Source organism: Amblyomma americanum, chromosome 1 (genome assembly GCF_052857255.1).
Source record: "Amblyomma americanum isolate KBUSLIRL-KWMA chromosome 1, ASM5285725v1, whole genome shotgun sequence".
NCBI lineage: Eukaryota > Metazoa > Arthropoda > Arachnida > Ixodida > Ixodidae > Amblyomma > Amblyomma americanum.
The window spans coordinates 364547898-364571078 of NC_135497.1; the positions used below are offsets into that span (position 1 = coordinate 364547898).

At 47.9% G+C, this 23181-nt stretch overlaps 1 protein-coding gene across 1 annotated transcript in view; it reads right to left on the bottom strand.

Annotated features, from left to right (window-relative positions):
• LOC144100998 (uncharacterized) overlaps nucleotides 1-12691 on the bottom strand; it is a 37473-nt gene extending 24782 nt beyond the window's left edge. The window contains exons 1-3 of the mRNA XM_077633971.1: nucleotides 12434-12691; nucleotides 4775-4959; nucleotides 2225-2331 (exon numbers count right to left, since the gene is read on the bottom strand). Of these exons, the coding sequence (XP_077490097.1) occupies nucleotides 2225-2331; nucleotides 4775-4959; nucleotides 12434-12689 (548 nt within the window). The 5' untranslated portion in view covers nucleotides 12690-12691. The remainder of the gene's footprint in view (nucleotides 1-2224; nucleotides 2332-4774; nucleotides 4960-12433) is intronic.
• Nucleotides 12692-23181: the final 10490 nt, after the last annotated feature.

Here is a 23181-nt window from a genome sequence, read left to right on the forward strand (position 1 = left end):
CTCTTATGGGAAGCTCATCTGGTTTTAGCGGCTCGCGTGTCACCATGTGGATCCACTTTTGGGCGGTCTCAACCTGTTCCGCCTCGTCCGGGCCATCTTTCGGAGCCGCTCGGGGCCGCACATACGCGGAGAGAGGCATACCGAAACCCACAATTGGCGGACGCATCCCTTCTTTTGTTAAGCCCCACCACATTTCTTCTTTGCTTTTCCCTTTTTCTCTGCTTTTGCTTCTCTCTCTGTCTTTTTCTTTTTTTCTTTTTTCTTGTCGCAGTAACCGCGTGCGCACCCAGCCCGGCCTCCCTCTTTCGCTTCGTGTGTGTGTGTGTTCAGTGAGTTCACGGGTACGCGACGTGCCACCTTTGCTTCCCTAATATGCCATAGGTGTCAGTTGTGTTCCGTTCTCCCGGCCGCCCCCTCTCCCTTTTTCTTTACTTTTCTTTTTTTATTTTCTTTTTAAGACTTCTGTGTGTCAAGTCCCATGCTACAAGAACACGCGCCCATGCACTGTATGGTCACTCTTGAAAAAGATCGGTCCTTCGATCGAAATGTCGAGTCAAATAAAAAAGTTTCCTTAGATGAAGCGTATACTTCGATATATATATATATATATATATATATATATATATATATATATATATATATATATATATATATATATATATATATATATATATATATATATATATATATATATATATACGATCAAAATCGAGGGCAAGAAAAAATTCCCCATAGAGTTACGTGTATTTGTTTCCAGGTTTATACTTTCCCGCATCACACGATTTCCCGGTAAATACGTTTAAAATTTTGACAAATTGTGGTCGTATAATACGTTTATGGACCAACCGCACATGTGCAAACATACAAGTGGGCCGAACGTGAGGGCACGCGACTTGTTTTTTGCGGCACTAGCCCGCCGTAATGGCTTCTTTGCAGTGTCTTGTTGCAAGGAGGCGAAGCACCACAACCATGTCTAGGAACAAAAAAATTAAAAACTGCGCGCTAGAATTCACGAAAGCCCTTTATGCGGGAACGCGATATGAAGAGGAAAAACGCTGAGGTTTCTATGCGGTGCATAAGGGAAAGAAGGCGAACCTTTTACGAACTACAGCGATGCGCTTATATACCAAAGGGCCGGGTGTGAGAAACGCAACTTAAAGAGCAGAAACGCTGCGACAATCAGCCGCCGCGGTGGCTTTTTCACTGTACTTGGGAGCAATGGGGGCGAAGCATCTAAAAATGACAAGGAAGAGATTTTAGTTACTATCGTCACTACCTTCGACGGACCGGATGCGGTACGAATTTTCTTCCGCGCTAAAGAAAGCGCGAACGCGGACTGAATTCAGTGAGCACTGGAATAGGATCTGTTCAGCTCTTGTGCCAAGGAATGCCAATCGCGTTTTTATAAAGTGAAATTGTCAATCAATTTTTCTTTTTTGCCTAATTCAACAGTTCCATTTCTCAAAACCACGCGGTTTGGATCATACGTTTTCCCGGTAAATACGTTTTTTCCCGCAATTAAAAAAAAACGTATCACCGAGGTTTTACTATATATATATATATATATATATATATATATATATATATATATATATATATATATATAGCAACCTGCCCACCGTATCAGGCGGCCGCTTATTTAATCATGAGAGGCTGCTCGGGAAGGCCAACCATTCGCTACAAAACTAAAGTCCCACCGACGGCAGCCCTGCCAGAGAAGGGAAGTGACGCATCGCTTGGCAGCTGCACCCCTGCGCCAGGAGTGGTAGGAAGGCTCCAAAGGATCTTTGAATGTAGAGGATGACCGATTCCGCATATATTGGCATTAACCCATTATGGCTATCCGAATGGCAGCCATCCGTGAACACCGGCTCTGAACACCGGAACCGTGGGGAAAACTGAACTGGTAGCGCACGTAATTCGCGTTTGGCCTAAATGCGCAAATCGATCATGATTTTCCCCACGCGCCATTTTGCACCGGTATTGTCCTAACCGCTGCCGCAGGTGGAAGAGATACGAAACCTCCCGAGAAGGTAACGGCGTAGCTCTCGTCCCGATTTACTCGCACTCCAAAGTTGTCGTAACTCTGCTCACACATATCGGCTTCCATGCTGCCGCCTGGCTCGGGGCTGGCGCAGTCTTCAATCGTACGTGCGCTTGCAGCAGAGAGGTTTGTGCGGGTTCGATGTAGGTTTTGCAAACAAGTCACACAATGCTCACTCACCTACCCGTCGACTTGGCACTCGCACGGCTCTTGGCGGAGCCCAGCGTCGCATGCGCCGACGGTTCTCGAGTGGCACTCTGGCTTGTTGTGGGCCTCTCCGCCGCGAACTGCATGAAAATGCCCAACTTCTCGTCACGTGTCCTCCTGAGACCCGCAATGCCGCGCCTCCGATTTTTTTCTCAAACGCTTAGCAAATGCAATTTGCGTGAATGGATGTCTTCCTTTGTCTTCCTTTATATTGAGCCTGTATTTGCTCCTCTTTCCCTCTATTTGCTACTCTTATCCTCTATTGCCCCTATCTGCCTGAACATTTGTGAAATTCGTCGAATTCCCACCACGCTTCGTTCCAAATGTTCAAATTTGGCGCCGCGCATTGGCTGCGCCCACACTTTTGGTCACGTGATGCCATAATTCCGGCGGTTCAAATTTGGCATCACCTTTCTTGTAGCCCCGGCCACATTGAGCACATTTTTTGCTTCTAATAAATTAACTATTCATCTGCTCGTCACCAAATTTTTGTTCCGCATCCTCACATCATCCTGCATCGAATACAACCACTCTTTAAACGTTCTCTTTTTTCTAGTTCCCCACAAGTGGCTGCGAACACGTTTTCATGACTCGCAACCGCCGACGCAGCATAGTAATGCTTTCGCTTTAGAAGTAACAACACCCTTCGCCCTAATGGCTTGAGTAACATGAAAAATTCCGCTTCCCAACTCCCTTTCTTTCCAGGCGCTCGCGCCGATTAGCGGCGCGCTCCTTCAACCCTTCCAGATATTTCTCTATTCCAAACCTGCCTGCGTACAGCGTGTATAGACTGTTCTAATAATCATCATCATCACCATCATCAGCCTCACTAGGCTCACTGCAGGGCAACGGCCTCTCCCATGTCTCTCCAATGGGGCCTGTCCTTTGCCAGCTTTTAAAGCAGACAGCTTGGCTAGTTGGTGATCTTTAGATTCAATGCACATGGTAACTGCGCCAGAGACACGGACAAAGATAGGACACCACGAACGCTAACATCAACTGGCTTTATTCCAGACAGGCACATGAATATATAGGCAAACGTGTACATCAGATCACACCCTAAAGCGCATGTGCAACGGCACCTTCTTGTTCAGGAAATCTATTTCTTCAGATGACTGTGATACCGATTGGTTGCTTACGCAAGGCTGTCGTTCTATGTTAATGAGGAATGCTTCCAGTATTTCGCGTTGTTTTTGATCTGAGCACATTGCAAACGATGTAACGATAAATGTTCTCCGATATTTAATCAGACCAGGGTCATTTTTGTAAGCTCAGATCAAAAACAACGCGAAATACTGGAAGCATTCCTCATTCACATAGAACGACAGCCTTGCGTAAGCAACCATTCGGTATCACTGTCATCCAAAGAAATAGATTTTCTGAACAAGAAGGTGCCGTTGCACATGCGCTTTAGGGTGTGATCTGATGTACACGTTTGCCTAATATTCATGTGCCTGTCTGGAATAAAGCCAGTTGATGTTAGCGTTCGTGGTGTCCTACCTTTGCCCGTGTCTCTAGCGCAGTTACCATGTGCATTGAATCTTTGCCAGCTGCGGCCACCTTATCCCCGCAAACTCCCTAATCTCATCCGCTCACCTAACTTTGTGCTGCCCCCTGCTGCGCTTTTCCTTCTCTTGGAATATCCGGTTACCTTGCCTTTGCATCAGATTACCAGCCCATGCCCATACCTTTTGATTTCGGCTCGGATGTCGTTAGCTTATTGCGACAACCAGTCAGAAGGCGCACAGACGGAATCAGCGGAGATTTGCTGGCAGTAGTGCCAGTTAGCCATGCGCTGTCGTGAGCCAGCCGGAGAGAAGCTCCAGGCACCAGCGCGAGGAGGGAGCCGAACCGGAGTGCCCCTCGAGGTCGTCATCGTTTACAGATGGTGCAGCATCTGCTGCGTGAGACTGGTGCTGCTGGTACAAAATCACGCTTATTCGCGGACCCATTCTTGCTATCTTTTTGTCCCTTAAGATTGAACCTATAATTTTCCTTTGCGTATCTCGCTGTGGTGTTGTCAGTCTAAGGTGAATCTTTTTCGTTAGCCGCTACATTTATGCCCTGTACGTGAGTACTGGCAAGATGCAGCTGTTATATATGTTCTATTAAAAACTATTTTCTAATGAAATGAGCGTGCCACACACTCCTAGCGCTGGGACTACTGATTGCGTAAAAAAGAGCCAGGTACACATCACGATTTCGGATGCCGCTAGTAAGAAATATAGTTTCGTCAACCAGAAATTATAGTCCGCATTTCGATAGATGACATCTCAGTTACGACAAAGCATGTATGAATGGATAAACAACGAAATTAGCGGCCGCTTTAAACCGCAGTGATATACGGACAGCACAGAGATGTTTCTTCAGGCTCTCCCGCATGAACTACATGGTTCTGGCTGACTGAGGGGTGAATATTTTCTTACCTGAAATTAAAAGCATAGCAAGTGAGTAGGCAAATTATATGCAGAGCTACGCTGATATTACTCTCGTAGCCACATCACCCAAGTTGTGAATCCTCACCGTGCGGCGGACACGCCGATAGTAGTCCTCGTGAAGTTTCCGGAAGCACGGGAAATCCGCTAAAGCCGGAAACTCACGAGGGTGGCGGCATGGAGCCAGGCTGTAGGGAGCCTTCTTAGAGACCAAGGCCTCCAAGCGCTCCCTCTGCCTCTTTGTCAGTTCTGTTGTCCCTGTAGAGGCGCCGCCTGCAAGGTTAAAGCGCACCACTTAAGGTCTAGTCTGTGTAGCCATGCTCTAGCTATCACGATGATCTACGAGGCACACCCGGCAGAGGAACAATACAAACAGGATCTGATATGATTCTAACTGCCCAGGGGCCGCATTCTATAAGCTGTGTATTTTAAAATGGCCATTTCGCGTTCCTCGGTTCCTTTGTCATTGATTACACAGATATACCCGCAGCTTTCAAGCGTCTGTGAAAAGCAACCCGGCCATTGGGTAGAAGGCTACCCGACCTCACCGTTGGCTTTATATCACAGGCAATACCAGGCAACGTTGAGGTCCGGTTGCCTTTTACCCAATGGCAGGGTCACTTTCCACTGACGTTTGAAAGCCGCGGGTATATCTGAGTAACCAATGAAAAAAGACTAGACGGACGTGAAATTGCGATTATGAAACGAACAGCTTATACTATTACACGGCCCATGTACCCAAATGAGCATGAAAAGGCACGCCCACTCAATGTAGACATGCCATAGCAGTTCTAAGTGGTGTGGCGCAGGCCTATAGAGTAAGTTGGAGGCGTTGCTTTGCATTGAATCCGATAGCGCTGCAAGGCCCTCACTTCGGCGCTTGTGCGAACGACAGGGACGACAGCAGACGTTGCAGTCAGGCCCTTCTACGCCTGCGCCACTTTCTACTGATGCGCCTGTGCACCGGCTGCACTGACGTTTTACGGAGCACGGCCACGGCTCGCGTGTTCGCCCTAACAGTGCACGGCATGTTGGCGTGCGAAGGTTTCGGCAAACAAGATTACAAGCAAAACAAGGAACGAAAGAACGATTGCATGATATTTATAAAGCTCGTTGAAGTCCACGAAGCGCATGACGGACACACAGCTACGTAACCGGACGTGTTTATTGAAATGCAGCGCGAAAGAGAATTCTCAGCCAATCATATCTGCTCTCTGTAAAGCATTGTTCAGAATCGAAGCTAATAATCAGCCCGAAGTGCGGGGATTCAGTTTTATTTAACCGAGGTAAATGTCTATAATTTTACAGTTCCGCGCATCGTGTCACATAAGGGAGCGTATCCTCTTTGTGTCAACATTTCTGGAAAGTTCTTGGCGCTCTTTGGCCATAACCGTGCGAATACGTAAATGGGCCAAGTAGCACTTAGAAATAAGTAATGGCTCATATTCATAATAAATTCTAGCAGATTCAAATTGGAGGTCCGAGTGCCCGCATGCAAGTAGGGCGGACGGAACGAGCAATAGTCATGCCAGAAATCTTAGTTTTTTGTTATGCTTCATCATAGATGCGCTCCGTGCTTCTATTTCTGAATGGTATTCGAGGTAAGCGGTCTTTGTGAGATCGCAGCAGTTTGTGAAAAAATTTGGCTGTTTAGCTCTGGATAAACCTAGCTGGATTGCGAAAGCTGGTTAGCTTTCGCCGTAGAATTTAATTGTTCCGAAGCAGTAGAGCAAATAGATTCAGATATAGAATTTTCGACGGTAACTTACATGGCGAGATTGATCAACCAGCGCATAGCGCACCGCTATATGTCCCAGTGAAGCGCCACGGAGCGAGCGCAAGGCGAGGAGGTCGTCTTGTCAACAGAGAGACCACCTGCTAGGCTCGACGCCGGCTCGGCGGCGACGGCACACGCGACAAGCAGCTCCTTTCTAGCTTCGGCGGGGAGCAAGCTGACGTCACGCGTCATCATAGCAACGGAGAGAGCAGACGTCACACCACCTTCCAAGCGCAGCGCCGGCTCTGGCGTATGTCATACGCGACGGGCGGTTTGACCTGGCGTAATATTGCTTTCGCAATAAAGGATCATTGTATTCCTGACGTCATTCGCTATGTACAGGCAACGGTTCCATTATTACAGTCCCAGTTAGCTCGCTCGCTTCGTAGTGGTATTCGTTTGGGCCTTTCGATTCGCTTTCTCGTCCCGGGGTGCCGTCCATCTTGTGGAACCGTATAGCTTACGTTAAACCGGGAGCCGATGGGAGATGATGGCATGTCTGGGCAATGCGCTATGGGCCTCCTTGCGGAGTTAAAACTCAATTTGTTCTCCCGTTTTCCTTGCAATGTCGCTAGTTACGCGGATGCTATTCTTCCCTACAAAGATACAGCGGGTCCGAAGGCTCGAAGTAGAGCTCTAGAAGCATGAAGAACTTCGGTGAGGACGTTGAAGAGGAATGACTTGCCGCGGTCTCTGATAAGGACAAAAGGAATCCATTGGACTGAAGCGTAGCATTCAGGAAGAAATGGGCAATTTCAAAAGCATAGCCGGAAAGAATGCGGGACGTTTCAGCGTTTCCGGTGTAGTGGTCGATGGCGGCGAAGAGCCAACAGCTGCACGAGAGAGCTAATAGTAGTAATCGTAGAGGTGAATTCCAACAATGTCGAAGATGAGAAAGGACTTGGAAGGGGCTGTAGGAAGCCCGCAAGAGGAGAGGTGGGCCGTCTGCGGCGTTGACACGGAATGCAAGATGCAATATAATTTGCAACAGAGGTTGAGATGCGACGCCAAACGAAACGATGCTTGGTGCGGTCATAAGTTTTCTAGAAGCCTAAGTGACCGGCCATAGGGTCGTCGTGAAACGCCTGCAAAACTTCATGGCGAAGAGACAGGGGTATGAGAGGTACCCAGGAGTGAACGATGGGGATATAAATGCGCCAAAGAGGGATGTCGTCTACGAGTCTGAAACAGTGAAGTTGGCTACGTAGACGGGCATTGGGAGTCCGCGTAGCACCACTGAGACGATGCATGAGAGTGCGACAGTGAGGGTCGGCCTGCTGTGCTGAGGCGAGATCGCCGAAACTGGGAACGGGCATCAAATCATTGACGGTGGCTGTCAAGGTCGATATAGTCATTGAATGAGTAGACTGGAGGGATGAAGAAACGGGAATCACTCAGGGAGCTGTCGGTGAGGCGACGGGGCAGCGAGAGAGCGCATCGGCGTCCTTGTGTTGTTTTCCCGATTTGTAGGTGACAGTAAAGTCAAACTCCTGCTGGCATAAAATCCAGCGTACGAGGCGCTGGACAAGTTATTCTGTGGCGGCGACCAGCACACGGCATGATGGTCAGTGACGACCGAAAACTGGTTGGCGAACAAATAAGGGCGAAATTTTTGAGAGGTCAACACAACAACGAGACACTCTTGCCCCGTGATCGTGAAGTTCTCTTCTGCGGCAGTCAAGATACGGCTTTCGTAGACAATCAGTTGCTCGAGCGACGAGTGCAGGCACAGCAAAAGACTGGCCAATTTTGTACCTAATACCGTCCATGTCTGAAATTTTGGGGTGTTTTTGAAATGGGCCAGTATCGGATCATATGTGAGAGCCTGTTTAAGGTTGTAGAGTCGGCCTCGTTATCTTCAGACCAAACGTAAGACACGCTGGCGTTAAGATGTTAATACAAATGGGCCGCGATGAGGGCGAAACTGCGGCTGATGGCACGGAAGTATAATGCTAGTCCTAGAAAACTCGCAAGTCTTTGGCGCATGTTGGGCATTCAAAATGTAAAACGGCAGCCACTTCTTCAGGGACTGGCCCCTTCTGCCTAACGACGTGGCCGAGGACTTTGATTGAAGTGAAAACAAAGCAACATTGTTTCGTATTTAACTGAAGGCCGGCCTCGGAAAGTTCGCTAAAAGCTTTATCGAGGCGAGCAATGTGCTCGGAAAAAGTCGAGGAGAAAATGACTGTATCATCAATATAGCAGAGACAAACTTTCAGTTTTATACCGAGGAAAGTAGTGTTAATCATGCGTTCGTTCGAACGTGGCCTGAGCATTGCACAGGACGAATGGCATAACGTTGAACTCATAAGCCATCCCGTGTGCCGAAAGTTGTCTTTTCTTATTTGCCCTCATGCGTCTGTATTTGCCAGTATCGGGATCGTAGGTCGAGACCAGAGAATAAATGAGCACGTTGCAGACAGTCGAGGGCGTCGTCCGTCGATCGCAGTGGATAAATATCCTTTCCAGTGATGTCATTCAGGGTGCGATAGTCGAAACAATAGCGTACTAGTACACCCATCCTTCTTTTGAACCAACAGAATAGATGAAGACCAAGAACTGGAAGAAGGGCATATGAGGTGGAGTTACAGCATGTCGGCTACATTTCCTAGAACAATTTTGCGCTGACTGTAAGAAACACGATACGATCGACGGCGAACAATGCTCGAACTGTCGCTGTGGATGCGATGCGTATCTGCGGAGGTTTGGTCCGAACCTGTTGACTGAGTATCGATGCAAGCGGCATGGTTGTTCATGACAGCGAGCAATCCTTCATTTTCAGCCGGCGTGAGATTAGCTTTTATATCAGCTAAAATAGGTGCAGGAGGGGAAGCGCAGTTCGCAATAGCGAAGCTTGCTGATGAAGAAGAAATAACGGTAGTAGGTTGAGCGGTAGCCTCGAAATTGATTACCGTGCCTTCGTGCAGAAGAATGGGCTGCGACGCAGTGCTGAAAGCAGTGAGAAGGGAAGACCCATTGGTGAAGCGTAGCAGGGACGCAGCGAGAAAAATACCCCTTGAGAGAAGGCGGGATCTTGGTGTGAAGAATACGTTCCCACCGTTGACGAGAGCAGAAGCAACTGAGAGGACGTGTTCCTAGCATGGATAGACTACATGGTTAGTGGTGGTGGCAAAGTGATGAGAAGGCAGGGCAGGAGCTTAGAAAATGGTTGATTCAGAAACTTGCAGAGTAGGAGGCTAACATGTGATTACAGCCTGCTTAGAGTGCAGGAAATCACAGACGAGGTTGAGGAGGTGAGCACAGGAGGGAAGCACAGCGAACTCGACGTGGTGCAGAATGCGGTCCGGAAAAATGCATTGATTCCTCAATAGCAGTACGGAGAGAAGGGCAGCAGTAAAAAGCACGCACCATTCGAAGATGAAAACACAGAGCAGAACTAGTGACGGAAATAGCGCCGCCTGTATCAAAGTTTCTACCATAGTGCCTTCAATATCAACGGCAACATGTTCGATAGCGGCGGAGGAGGAATTGAGGGGTCGAAGAGCAGTGCAGTTTAGCCTTCAGAAACTACACAATTTAGTTGTCTGTGTGGTCAGCGGTCTCAGGGGGCGGACGAAGAGTCGATGAGGAGAGGCCGATGAGTGACGGGGAGCAGCGACGCGACGACCGGACGTTCGGCGAGTGGTCAGGAGAGGTCGACAGAGAGGAGGAGCGAGGAGTTGCATTGGCGGGAAACGGCGGACATACTCCGAGTACGTGTCGTCGTGGCAGAAGTCGCCATACGGGAAGCTACGCGGATAATTGGTGGCGGACGTCGGACGGTAAGCAGACGGAGAGTACGTGGCATCGTGTCGGAGCTCACCATATCATTCACGCTCGTCGCGCTGACGCCGACGACAAACACGGGCAACATGGCAACGAATTCCACAGTAGTAACACAACGAACAATAAGGGGGCGGGCGCCAAACAGGACACATGGCGGGCCTCGGGGATAAAGAGGCAATTGGCTCTGCTGCACTAGCTACGGATGAGGAGAGTAAGAAGCAGCAGCAGTCGCAGCAACCTGGGTATATGTAGGCACACAACGTGGTACAGATGGTTCCGGAACCGTGGGGTAAGTGACGGAAGCGAGCTGGTCGTTGCCGAGATCGCGCAAAGGCGAGGACGGAGGTGACGGAAGCGAGCTGGTCGTTGCTGAGATCACGCAAAGGCGAGGACGGAGGTGATGGAATCGAGCTGGTCGTTGCTGAGATCGCGCAAAGGCGAGGACGGATGTGACGGAAGCGAGCTTGTCGTTGCTGATCGCGCAAAGCCGAGGACAGAGGTGACGGAAGTGAACTGGTCGTTGCTGAGATCGCGCAAAGGCGAGGATGGAGGTGGGTGCAAATGAGATGGGAAGGTGGAGTCATGCTGATTCGCTAGGATAATGAAGGGAATGAGGGAGAGTAAGTCCACTTCGGTAGCATGGCGGGGGTCTTATGTCTTGCAAGCGGAGCGTTTAGAGGCCGTCTAGACGATGAAAAGCAGTGCGAATAACTTGCACTGCGGTAGGATTCTCGGTCATGGCGTTGTTGACACGTCGACGCAGGCCCAGTACAATTTCAACGTACGACGTGTAAGACTTTCCCGGTAGCTGGACACGCGTATCCAACAATATTTTGTAGATGTCCGCGCTTGCGCCAACGGCTCCAAAAATTTGTCGAATCTGTGAGAAGTGGGTCCAGTCCATGATGGCATCTCTCTTGTTCACAAACCAAGCCTTGTCCATTGTAGTCAGGTAGAAGGATACGTTGAGAAGCTTCAAAGCAGCATATTAATGATTATAGGCATTCACATGCTGGTACTGGTCGACCCAGCCCTCGTCGTCGCTACGAAGACCTGGAAAGGTAGGAGGCTCGCCCGAAAGGGCGATAATTGCCCGCATGAGGTGTCTAGGGGATTGTGGTGCAATGAAGAATAAAGAAGTGCCGCAATGGAGGGCTCAGGAATAATTTCGACCACCTGGTGATGTTTAAGGTGCACCGTTTCGCCGCCAGCGAAACGCGGCCGCCGCGGTCGACTAATATCTTGGCTCATTTGGAACAAAATCGATGTCCGATCATAATTGAGTGCGCATGACACGAGGGCGACCTTCAATTTTGGCCCGAGCTGCTGCCAAAAATTTGGCCCAAGCAGCTTATGAACTTTGACCTTATCCAATTTGGACCAAAAGCGACGTCCAACCATAACTGAGCCTGCTCCACATGATGGCGACCTCCAAAATTGGTCCGGGCAATTGCTCAAATGCTATCGCTCGACCTCTGAGTATAATATAGGTTGAACCCTGCCTGCCATTTTTGGATTGACGATTAACTGCCCATCCACCAGCGCACAGCGGCAGTTGAAGAGATTCAGCAGAGCAGAGATGTACTAACTTAGACGCATACCGGTCTACTGGACGGCAGGTGCGCATGAGAAGTGGCCCCGCCATACCGCACCAACGCCACTGCGCGTGTGCAAGAGGCGTCCGGTAAACCGGTATTCGTCTACATTAGTGCGTCTCCGATGTGCTAAATCTATCTAATGTCAGGCCAAGAGACGCCCTCGAGGGTGTGCTTCGTGAGAATTCTGCGGACAGTGTCACATGCACATCCACGCAGCACTCGTACCTGTTTCTCGCGGGTTATGATGCATGCGTTCCTCGGCGAGTGCATGAAAGAGCCTAGCAGGGCTCTGGAACTGCAACTGAACGAAGCGCGGGTTCGGATTCAATGCTGAGCCGAAAACCGGTGCACAGTTCCCTGAGCTAGCTATTATGCCATGCTGACGGCTTGCGGTGACAGCTCCCCTCTATTTTTGTTCGGTAAACTGCAAGAACTGCAAGACTGAACGCAACAAGATTTGGAAAAATGAACATGTTACTCAAGCCGCCGCTCTGAATACACATATCTCGTTATCTCCAATGGGCAAGAAATGCGCTCCTTGGCCTGGCGCCAAGAACGAACGAGTGGCAGGGTTCTTGTCACTGACCTGGAACGTATTCCCCGGCCTCAGTGGTTGGCGTCGGATCGGGGTGTATTCCACGCCTGATACAGGCCTCAGCAGTCCTTAGTTGGTCGCGTCTCGACGAGGCGTGGCTAGCCACTGCAGCCCGGACATTAGGAGAACCCGCAGGCTGACCCCGGGAGTCTCGCCGTTCATAGCAGCCGGTGCAAAACCTGGAATTCAGGGCAAGTGCCACGACAAGAAAAGCTAAACAGTTGTCTGATGAAGGTCGTCTGGGCATTCCAGGATTTCCCGCAGCTAGAACGCGGGCTCGTGCGGCGGTGATAGTGACAATGATGATAATTTGAGATGTGCTTCACCCTCTACTAGAATTACGACGATCCCATTTCGAAGCCGGAAGCGAAAAAAAACGTCGTAAAAAATGTTTAAAAGTAGTGCCATATGTTTATGTTTGTTTTTATTGCTAATAGTTCCGAATAATATATGTCGTTTTTACGTCTGAGTTCAATTTTTTTTAGTTTTATTCTCAAGCTTATATCAGGTGTTTTTAGAACAACCAAAATTTAAAAAAAAGATAATTTACTTTAGGTTTATTTTAGCCCTGGGGCTGAATGGGGGCTACGGCGGGCACTAGGTGCCCGATTCTCGATATTCACAATCGTCTCGTAGCGCCACGTAGCCTCTGTTATTGGCTAACAAAAGTGTCGAACACTGCTCACGTGTTTCAAACTTGAGGCGCGAAACCATTTTTAGACGCACTTTACGCGTTGATATCAAGTTAGCGGGGCGCTGAAAATAGATTCTTAGCTTAGCTGAGTAACCCGACCGTGGCGGCTGCGTTTTTATGGAGGCAAAACGCTAAGGCGCCCGTGTGTCGTGCGATGTCAGTGAACGTTAAAGATCCCCAGGTGGTCGAAATTATTCCGGAGCCCTGCACTACGGCATCTCTTTCTTCTTTCGCTCCCTCCTTTATCCCTACCCTTCGGCTGCGGTTCAGATGGCCAACCATATATGAGACACATACCGCGCCATTTCCTTTCCACAAAAAACGATCTATTATTAACTTAGGTGAGTAGGGTTCGGAGTTCCCAGGTTCGGAGCCGACCGCGGCGCCTTCGTTTTTATGGAGGCAAAATGCTAAGGCAGCCGTGTGCTGTGCGATGTCAGTGATCGTTCAAGGTCCCCAGGTGGTTGAAATTATTCCGGAACCCTCCACTACGGGACCTCTTTCTTCGTTTCTTCTTTCACTCCCTCCTCCATTCCTTCCCTTACTGTGCGGTTCAGCTAACCAACGACATATGTGAGACAGCGCTATTTGCTTTCCCTAAAAACCAATTATTAATATTATTAGCTAAGCTATTCTTGATGCCCAGCCGTTAAATGTAAGTGGTTGTGAAGAGCAAGGTAATTTTGCAGGTGGTAGGTTTGAGAATACTTGCGCTCGATTTACCAGTTTGGAGTTAACAGCTGGATACTGGGAATGTTGGCTTCCTGAATTCTGATTGGCTGGAACGATGTCGCGTATAACACAGATACGCAAACATTATGCAGTGATGTCAAATTAGTGTCTGGACGTGAAGAATGCGCCGCCATGGCTAAAAGAGGCTGCGTTTCACTGCTGTAATTCCGCACGGCCGCGAGGTATCGGAATTGTTCATAAGAGCAAATGGAACGTGATTTACACTAAATTTGTTCGCCTCAGTTAAGAGGTATTTATTTAAAAAAAATTATGTTTACAAAAGTCTAGTTTTTATTGCAGAAGGCAATACAAGAGCGTAATAAGGGTACGCTGAAGAGAATCAATAGTGAGGACATGGATGCGCAGCCACATCGGGGCGCTAACTGCTCTCCATATGTTTCAATGCTCACTTTCATTAGGCAAGTTGTACTGTCCACATGACGATACCGAAGAAAAGTTTTGTCTGATTGCAGATTACATGAACCATCACTTAAATATGTAAAAAAAAATGTTATTACAGACGATTTTAACCTCCCTCGCATCACTTGCAAACTCTCCACTATGGTAACAGAGACATACCTAGATCAAAAGCACTGCTTGATATCTCTTTTAACTTTGGCGTCATTCAAGTAATCCGCGACCCAACTCGCGTTACGAAAACAAGTACTCGCACTCTTGATCTTATTAGTGACATAGTTCAGTTTACAAATTATTCATGCGAGCCTGTAGATGGTCTTTGAGATCACAAGGCTACATTACGCGTCCTAACGTTAAGGACACCGACTTTTGTTCAAAGATGAAAAACATAAATTCTTGACTGGTCCAAAGCGGATGATACCATACTTTGCCATTTGGAACTGTCATACGCAAACTTTTTAGTGAGAGCTACGCTGGGCTAATAATAATAATTGGTTTTGGGGGAAAGGAAATGGCGCAGTATCTGTTTCATATATCGTTGACACCTGAACCGCGCCGTAAGGGAAGGGATAAAGCAGGGAGTGATAGAAGAAAGGAAGAAGAGGTGCCGTAGTGGAGGGCTCCGGAATTATTTTCGACCACCTGGGGATCTTTAACGTGCACTGATATCGCACAGCACACGAGCGCCTCAGCGTTTTTCCTCCATGAAAACGCAGCCACCACGGTCGGGTTCGAATCCAGGAACTCCGGATTAGTAGTCGAGCGCCCTAACCACTGAGCCACCGCGGCAGGGCAAGCTCGAAAATCTCGTGATGCATGTGCAACTCCTCTTATTACTCGAAAAGTTAATAAACGTTTACACAGGCGACCTTTCTATGCAAAATGGTTGCCTGGCTTTGAAACTCGTGCTTTTAAAAATTATAAGCGCTAATAACTTCAGGGGTTGCTTTACATACTACAGGCATTCACAGAGGTTGCAAATGTTGGCGGGTAGGTTATGGCGGCGATGTGTTGTGGAAGGGCATTCCAGTCCGTTGCTTCTCGTAAAAAAAATAATCAAACGGTGAAACGAGTGGCATATGGTCACGTGGACGTGAAACGAAGCGGATACTCAAAGCGAGGTGATCAGCGTGGTGGGAGTGTGTAGATGTTTGGTTTCCATCTTAGTTGTGAATAAACGAACTTTTGAAACAGGACAATGATGGCAATGCGACACGAGTTGAAAGATTAGAAAAACCATTTTAACGGCATGACGAGCATTTTAACGCAGTGACAATTTCGCGCTTTTATTTTATACGATAATTTTCTTGCACAGAAACTCACAATTTGTTTTGTTTTGAATTTTGCAGCTGGCTTTTTGTATATTTTAATCAAACAGGTTACCCGCAAGCCATTCTGTTGCAATAACACGTAGGTGCAAATACGCTATTGGCTTACGTCTCGCTGATAAGTTGCGATGTCTGCCACGCTTCTTCAGATGTTCACAAGAACTCCCATGAAGGTCGCTCAAGTGCGGTGTGCTTATGTGCTGGCCATTTTTTTCCCCGCGGGTCATTTTGCATAGTCTAGTCCTAAGCCCGTTTTCTCGCAGGGTGCACAACTGCCAAACACCCTGACGGCAACCTGCCCAGGCGTGTCTGCATGCATATATATATATATATATATATATATATATATATATATATATATATATATATATATATATATATATAGTAAAGGACTGAAGCTGAGGTGTGGCCGTCCGCTCGAATGCCTAGCCTTTACTGCCACTTCCTTGTCCTCTTCTGCAAGCGCCTTCTTCTTCTTCTTCTTCTCCTCAAGTAATATGGCACATACCCACGTGGGGGGATTGGCCAAGGTATAGGGTAGAATGCCAATGAAGCATTTGCGCGGGGAAGGAAACGTCAGAAGACTGAATCAAGATAAAAAAAATTGGGAAAAATAAAATGAATTCAAGAGGTATGAGTCATCCGGAATAGAATCAATCTAGCCTTTTTTGGACATGCGAAAGAATTTTGTGTATAGCTAACAGGATAATCGATTAGTTGAACTTATGTAATCGTGAAGGTAGCCGCATACACTGCTTAACGGGAATCCCTTGGCACTCGCACCGAACGATAGAAGAACTGTAAGAGACAGAGGCAGTCCTAGTCTCGAAAGAGGAACCTCCAGATATTGCTTTCTCTGAACCGCGAACCGCCGGCAAGAGAGGAGAAAATGATCGATTGATTCAACTTGCCCACATGATACACAAAGGTTTGTCGCAGCGAACCCGCACCTGCATAAGTACAAGTTTAAGTGAGGGATTCTACATCGCAGGAGCGTCATGGACACTTCACAAAGCCTTGACTTACACCACCGGATATTCCATGGGTACTTTAGGTGTTGAAAGTCCACGGTATTCAGCAACGGATCACTCAAAGTGGCTGAAATATGTTGGAACCGCTGGAAACGTGAAGCTGCTAACAGAATGAGGTGAGGGACGGGATATATTACAGGTGCGCTGAGAGCTGACCTTGCCAATAAATCAGCCACCTCGTTAAAATAGACGCCTGAATGCCCAGGTACCCAGACCAAACGGATCTCGCGCACTGTTCTCGGAACAAAAAACCTAAGTGAACGAGTCAAGAAAGATTTTTCCGAATTTTGGAGAGAGACAATAACTGAAAGGCAGTCTGTGAGAATAAGAACCCGTGCGACATGTCTGGGAATTTTGAGAAGAGCCAAACCAATGGCCAAAAACTCTGCGAATAATATAGGAGTATAATCAGGCATACGAACGGAGTAGCTCCAATCTAGATCCTGCGAATATATGCCAATCGCCGCCTTCTCACAGCTGCCGGAGGCATCAGTGGAGAGAACAGTATGATGTGGAAAATTCTGTAGGTGTTCAGAAAGAAGACCATTTAGAGTATGTGCGGGCATATGCTTCGCATGGGACGGGAAAATAAAGTCGTAATAGAAGACGGGATCAGCCTGCGTGTCCGCAACTCGTTGCAAGGAGATCAGATCAACCTGAAGCGGAGCTAACAGATTCTGCGTGAACCTAACTTGCTGAAGCTGATAACGTGGCCAGTGATTAGTCAAAAAAAGGTGTGGTTGGGATACAAAAATTGGAATACTAACGCCTGGGGCCGGGTCAAAAGACTTGAGGAAAGTACGCACTGTTAGAAGTTGGAAGCGGGAATAGAGGTTGGGGATACGCGCTTCCAGATAAAGGACAGCGTTGGAAGCTGATTTTGGGAGCCCGAGGCATAGCCGTAGGGCACGTCTTTCCAGTAAGGCTAATGGCTGCAGCTTGTAGTTCGCGCTACCAGAGAACAAGGGGCAACCAAATTCCAGAATAGGTCTCATATAAGCATTATAGAGCAAGAGTAGCGTGTCACGACGCATGCCAAACTTTTTATTGCCAACTCGGGTCAAACGGCCCAGTGCACGTTCCCCTTTAATAACATTATTCTTAATATGGTGTCGCCAGTCCAGATTTTGGTCATAAGTAACACCTAGGTATTTAACCGACTCCACCTGCGGAATTGGAGTGGAGCGGTAGGCTAGCGAGATGTACATAGGAGCGTCGGGTGGAAATACCAGCACGCCGCATTTGCTGACATTAAGTGATAAATTGATTTGGTCCAACCAGACTTCAAGAGCATTCAGATATGCCTGCAAATACCCGTAGAGCACATGAATATCATTTGCTGATGCGAAAAAAGCTATATCATCTGCGTATACATAAACTGTAACGTTAGGATGAATGGGGATGTCCCGAACTAATATGTTGAAAAGCAGCGGAGAAAGAACAGAGCCTTGCGGCACACCTCTTGATTGACCATAGGTATTAGAACAAAAAGATCCGTCTGTACAGAAGAAAAATCTATCTTTTAGAAATTCACAAATCCAGGCGTAGAGGTAATGCGGTGGTTGTAGTTGAGCAAGCTTGTTAATGAGGACTGTGTGCTCCACGCTGTCATAGGCCTTCGCAACGTCAAGCGTCTCCAAGACCGAAACTTCTCTCTGGCGCATTGAGAGTCGTATTCGGCTCTCGAGATCCACATGCGCGGACCATATGGAACAACCGCGACGAAAGCCAATCTGTGCGGGGCTGAGGCCGTTAATATGATGAACATGCTTTGTGTGGCGACTGTGTACTACTCTTTCTATTAGCTTTACTAAATTTGAGGTTAAAGCAATCGGCCGAATATTGTCGAATTGAAATCCATTGTCTGCATTTTTTAAAAGTAAAATTATTTTCGCAATTTTCCAACTGTGAGGAATCCAAGAGGTTTCCAATGACGCATTTACAATATCTAGAAGGTGAGTTGGAAAGTCGTGCGCTAAAATCTTTAACATGCCCACAGTAATCCCGTCAGATCCCGGAGCAGCAGAGTGCATCGAGGAAACAATTTGCAGGAGCTCCGACACGTCGACCTCAGGATAGTCCGAGCTGGGGGTGAGAGTGTGCAAAGGTTCTGCTTTCTGTACCTGGAAACGTAAGGCCAGCCCCTGCGCGATGCCTTCAAGGTTTTGCTTAGCCTCCTGCGGAGACATTACTATTGACCTTATGCGATTGGAGGCCGGAGAGCTGTTATTCTGCGCCATGAATCTATAGAGAGCCTTCTTATTCTGGGGTTTCGAGAGATACGTGTTTAAATTTTGATTATAATCCTCCTTTGCCTTTTTAACAGTTCTTTTGAAACATGCAGAGAAGAACTTATAATTTATCCAATTAGCTGGGCTCTGATTATAGGAAAGGCTTTTCCAGGCTGCTTTTCTACGACGATAAGCTTTCTCACACTCCTCCGTCCACCAAGCAGACGGCTGTCTGGCAGGAGCAGTAGTGCACACCGAGAATACAGAACTCTCAGCAGCATCTTGCAGAAAGGTAATTGTCCGCTGAGCTCTTTGTGCTCGACCTGAGCTAACTATGGAGGGGAGTGAGGCAGATATCAATTTTTTGTACATAATGTGGTTTAGAAATTTCATGGTTGCACCACCTTTTCTGATAGGCGAGGATATAATAGAAAAGGTTATTGGAAAGTGGTCACTAGATGTACCTGATTCTTCAGTTGACCATGCAGATACGCCAACCCCACGAGATGCTAATGTTAAATCTATGATTGAACGGGATCCTCCACGCATAAAGGTTACTGCTCCGGAATTACAGCAGCGCACTGCATTCATTGACATCCAGGACCACAGAAGCTGGCCGCAGGAGTCAGAGCGACTATCCCAGGCACTGTGGTGCGAATTAAAATCTCCTGCGATGAGTGTGCTGTTTGCGCCGCTCAGTAAGGTGTCCAAACAGTCTGTCCTGTGAACACCGATTGGGAAGTAGACGTTAGTATTAGTGACTTTGGCGCACTGTGGAAGGGAGATTTCAACCGCCAACAACTCACAGTCAGGGCGCATAACTGTCTGCGAGATTGATGCCCGGTGACAAATTTTCGTAGAGATCATAGTTATTAACCCACCACCCCTGCCATTAACGCGATCTACCCTGAAAACACGAAATTTTTTAAATGTGAATGATTTAAGTGGAGAGAGCCACGTTTCTTGTAAAATCACAATATCTAGATTATGTTTATGAAGAAGTAATTCAAGATCCGGTAAAGAAGAAAGTACGGAGCGACAATTCCACTGCATAACTTTTAGACCCGCCATGATTATCGACTGGTTAAAGAGGCATCAACAGCCTCCTTCAGCACATCAGTCTGGGAAGCGCCTCCGATCTTTACTTCATCTTTATTGTCCCATCATCGGTCTCGGCCACGACTGCGGAACTGAAACGAAGAGAAAACACCACAGTCCTTTACACATAATGCGCTTCATAACGGGGAGGATTCCACGAAGGTCTGCGAAAGCCCCAAGACAACAGGGGCCAATCATTAATCACATACAGGAATCGTATAGCAACTGCAGACGGCTGCGATCGTAATGAGAGTTGCGCTGAACACCAACATTTCCAGCGAACCATGCGAACACTTTCGCTTCAGCTCTGCAGGCCATGGTAGTACGAAGAGGCATTATTATATATTCCGTCCACAACATAATCAGTGTAGCAAGCGAACAACCCTTTGCTTCGACCGCGACACGTGCACTGCGAAATTGTTTCCTCTCCGCCTGTCCTAATCTGCCTGAAACGCTGCAGTACACACACGCCACGTAATGTCAACTGACCGCTCAGTGAAGACGTAGGGCCCATCGTATTTCGCGGTCAGTTTACGCCCTGCCGACTCTAGGGCGCGTCGCACCCAGACCTCGTCTCCAACTTCATAGCAAGGAGCTGGTCGATGTTGGCGGAGGAAGTTGCATTTTTACACCTGTTGCGCACGAGACGCTCTTTACCGTGCATCCCACCTGATGCGCTGACAAGCTACCTGTCGTGGCACAGGGGTCCCGATATTGATAGGTGTTTCCAAGTTGCACGTTGTTGTAAGTTGAGGCTCTTGACAGCACACAATTTTTGAAGGCGTTGTTCCTGCAGAACTGTGCTCAGAAGTGTTGACAGCGTAGGCTGCCGCTCGGAGGTGCTGGTCCCAGTCTTCCTCTGCTGTTTGTTATTCATGCAGGAGGGAGTGAGTCGCGAGTGCATGGTATGATTCGTCCGCTCAGGGAGACCATCCGCTTGAGAGTGGTACGCCGATGCAATGTGGTGCTCAACACCCGTCCGGCGCAGGTAGGCACGGATTTCGCGACTTCGGAAGGTGGTTGACTGGTCCGATATTAGTTTTCGAGGAAACCCGTAGCGCCATTCAAACCGGTCTAGTAAAAAAGTCAACAATGTAGTGACAGCGAGAGAGGGCCCAGAGGCAACCTCCGCAAATTTTGACAAATAATCTACAGCCACTAATATATACCGATTCCAACTGCTGATGTTGACAGAGGTGCAATGTTGTCAATCCCTACAGTGTGAAATGCAGTCTTAGGCAAAGGGATGGGCGTGAGAAACCCGGGTTGGCATCCTGGAGGACGCTTTTACAGCTTTCAGACTTCGCAGCTCGAAACGTACGCGCGGATGCTGCTGCCCATCTTGGGCCACCACAAGCGTTCCTGCTCATTTCGCAACGTAGATCGCTGGCCAATGTGCCCTCCTGTGGGGCGGTCGTGAAGGGCGTCTAGCACCGAAGCAGAAAGTACGAGGAGATGCTGTTCTTCCTTGCAGTTTTTGAGCCACTGTGGCGGTACAACGTGGCATCCGGAAGGACAAACTTGGTGTTTCTCCCGGTGTCCCAGGTGAGCCATGATACTCGCCAAATCTCGGTCCTCATTTTGGGCCTTTTTATATAGTGCTGGCTAAATATTAGAGCCAACTTTCGCTGGAGCGAGATCGAGAGCAGCCGTCACCACTGCGGCGTCGCGACAAGGTATCGCAATTCGGTCAAGAGCCCCGGCTCGATTCCGCACATCATATGTGTATTCTTGAAGAGTAATTATCCAGCGAGAGAACTTGTGCTTGAGGTGCGGCTTCGTGAATATCCAGGCGACTGCGGAATTATCCGTTACGATGGTGAATTCCTGTCCTAAAAAGTAGTAGCAAAACTTTACGTCGACACTCCAGACTGCCGCCAGTCATTCCAACTCGTTGGAGTGGTAATGGCGTTCGCAATCAAACAGTTTGCGGCTGGCGTACGCAACGACGTGCTGAGAATCCTGCGCCATTGTAATAGACTGAAGCTGAGACGCGGTCGTCCGCTCGAATGCCTAGACTTTAATGTCACTTCCTTGTCCTCTTCTCCCCACGCCTCCGATTTTTACTTAATCTTTGTTGTCCCGGCATCACAATATATATATATATATATATATATATATATATTATGAAAGCTAACAGCCACCGAAATCAAGGTGCATAGGGGAATCTTTTTAATTTTTTTAATTTGTAGTGCCAATCAATCGGCTTAAAGAAAATTACTTATAAAGCAGCAGAAAAAATAATCATGCCGCCGGTGGGATCCGAACCCACGACCTCCAAATACCGCATCCGGTGCTCTTTCCAACTGAACTACGGCGACGGCGGTCCAATCTGCTGCTTTCGTGGGTATTTATGTTTATTGGGTGTAAGCGAACCTTATGAGTGTTCACCTGCGCCACCCTCGTCCATAGCGGTGGACGTAGCACGTCCTGTAATACCGCGAGTGTGACGTACAACTTCATCTAACGGCGAGGGCGTAAACTGTGCGAGAGCCCTCTTATGCTACCTATAGCAACAAGACTGCCATAACCGAGACCCCCGTTATGCTATTAGCAGACAAGGTAAACGAAATGAGGGGCTCGTTTGACAAACATATTAAGGAAGCTAACAGTCACCGAAACCAAGGTGCATAGAGGAATGTTTTTTAATTGTTTAAACTTTCTTTAAATTTGTATTGCCAATCAATCGGTTTAAAGAGAATTACTTATAAAGCGAAATAAAAAACAACCATGCCGCCGGTGGGATCTGAATCCACGACCTCCGAATACCGCGTCCGGTGCTCTTACCAACTGAGCTACGGCGACGGCTGTCCAATCTGCTGTTTTCGTGGGTATTTATGTTTACTGGGTGTAAGCGAACCTTGAGAGTGTTCACCAGCGCCACCCTCGACCATAGCGGTGGACGTAGCACGTCCTGTAATCTAATGCCGCGAGTGTGACGTAGAACGTCATCTAACGGCGAGGGCGGAAACTGTGCGAGAGCCCTCTTAAGCTACCTATGGCAACAAGACTGCCAGAACCGACACCCCCGTTATGCTATTAGCAGACAAGGTAAACGAAATGAGGGGTTCGTTTGACAAACATATTAGGAAGCTAACAGACACCGAAACCAAGGTGCATAGGGGAGTGTTTTTAATTTTTTTTAATTTGTAGTGCCAATCAATCGGTTTAAAGAAAATTGCTTATAAAGCAGCAGAAAAAACAACCA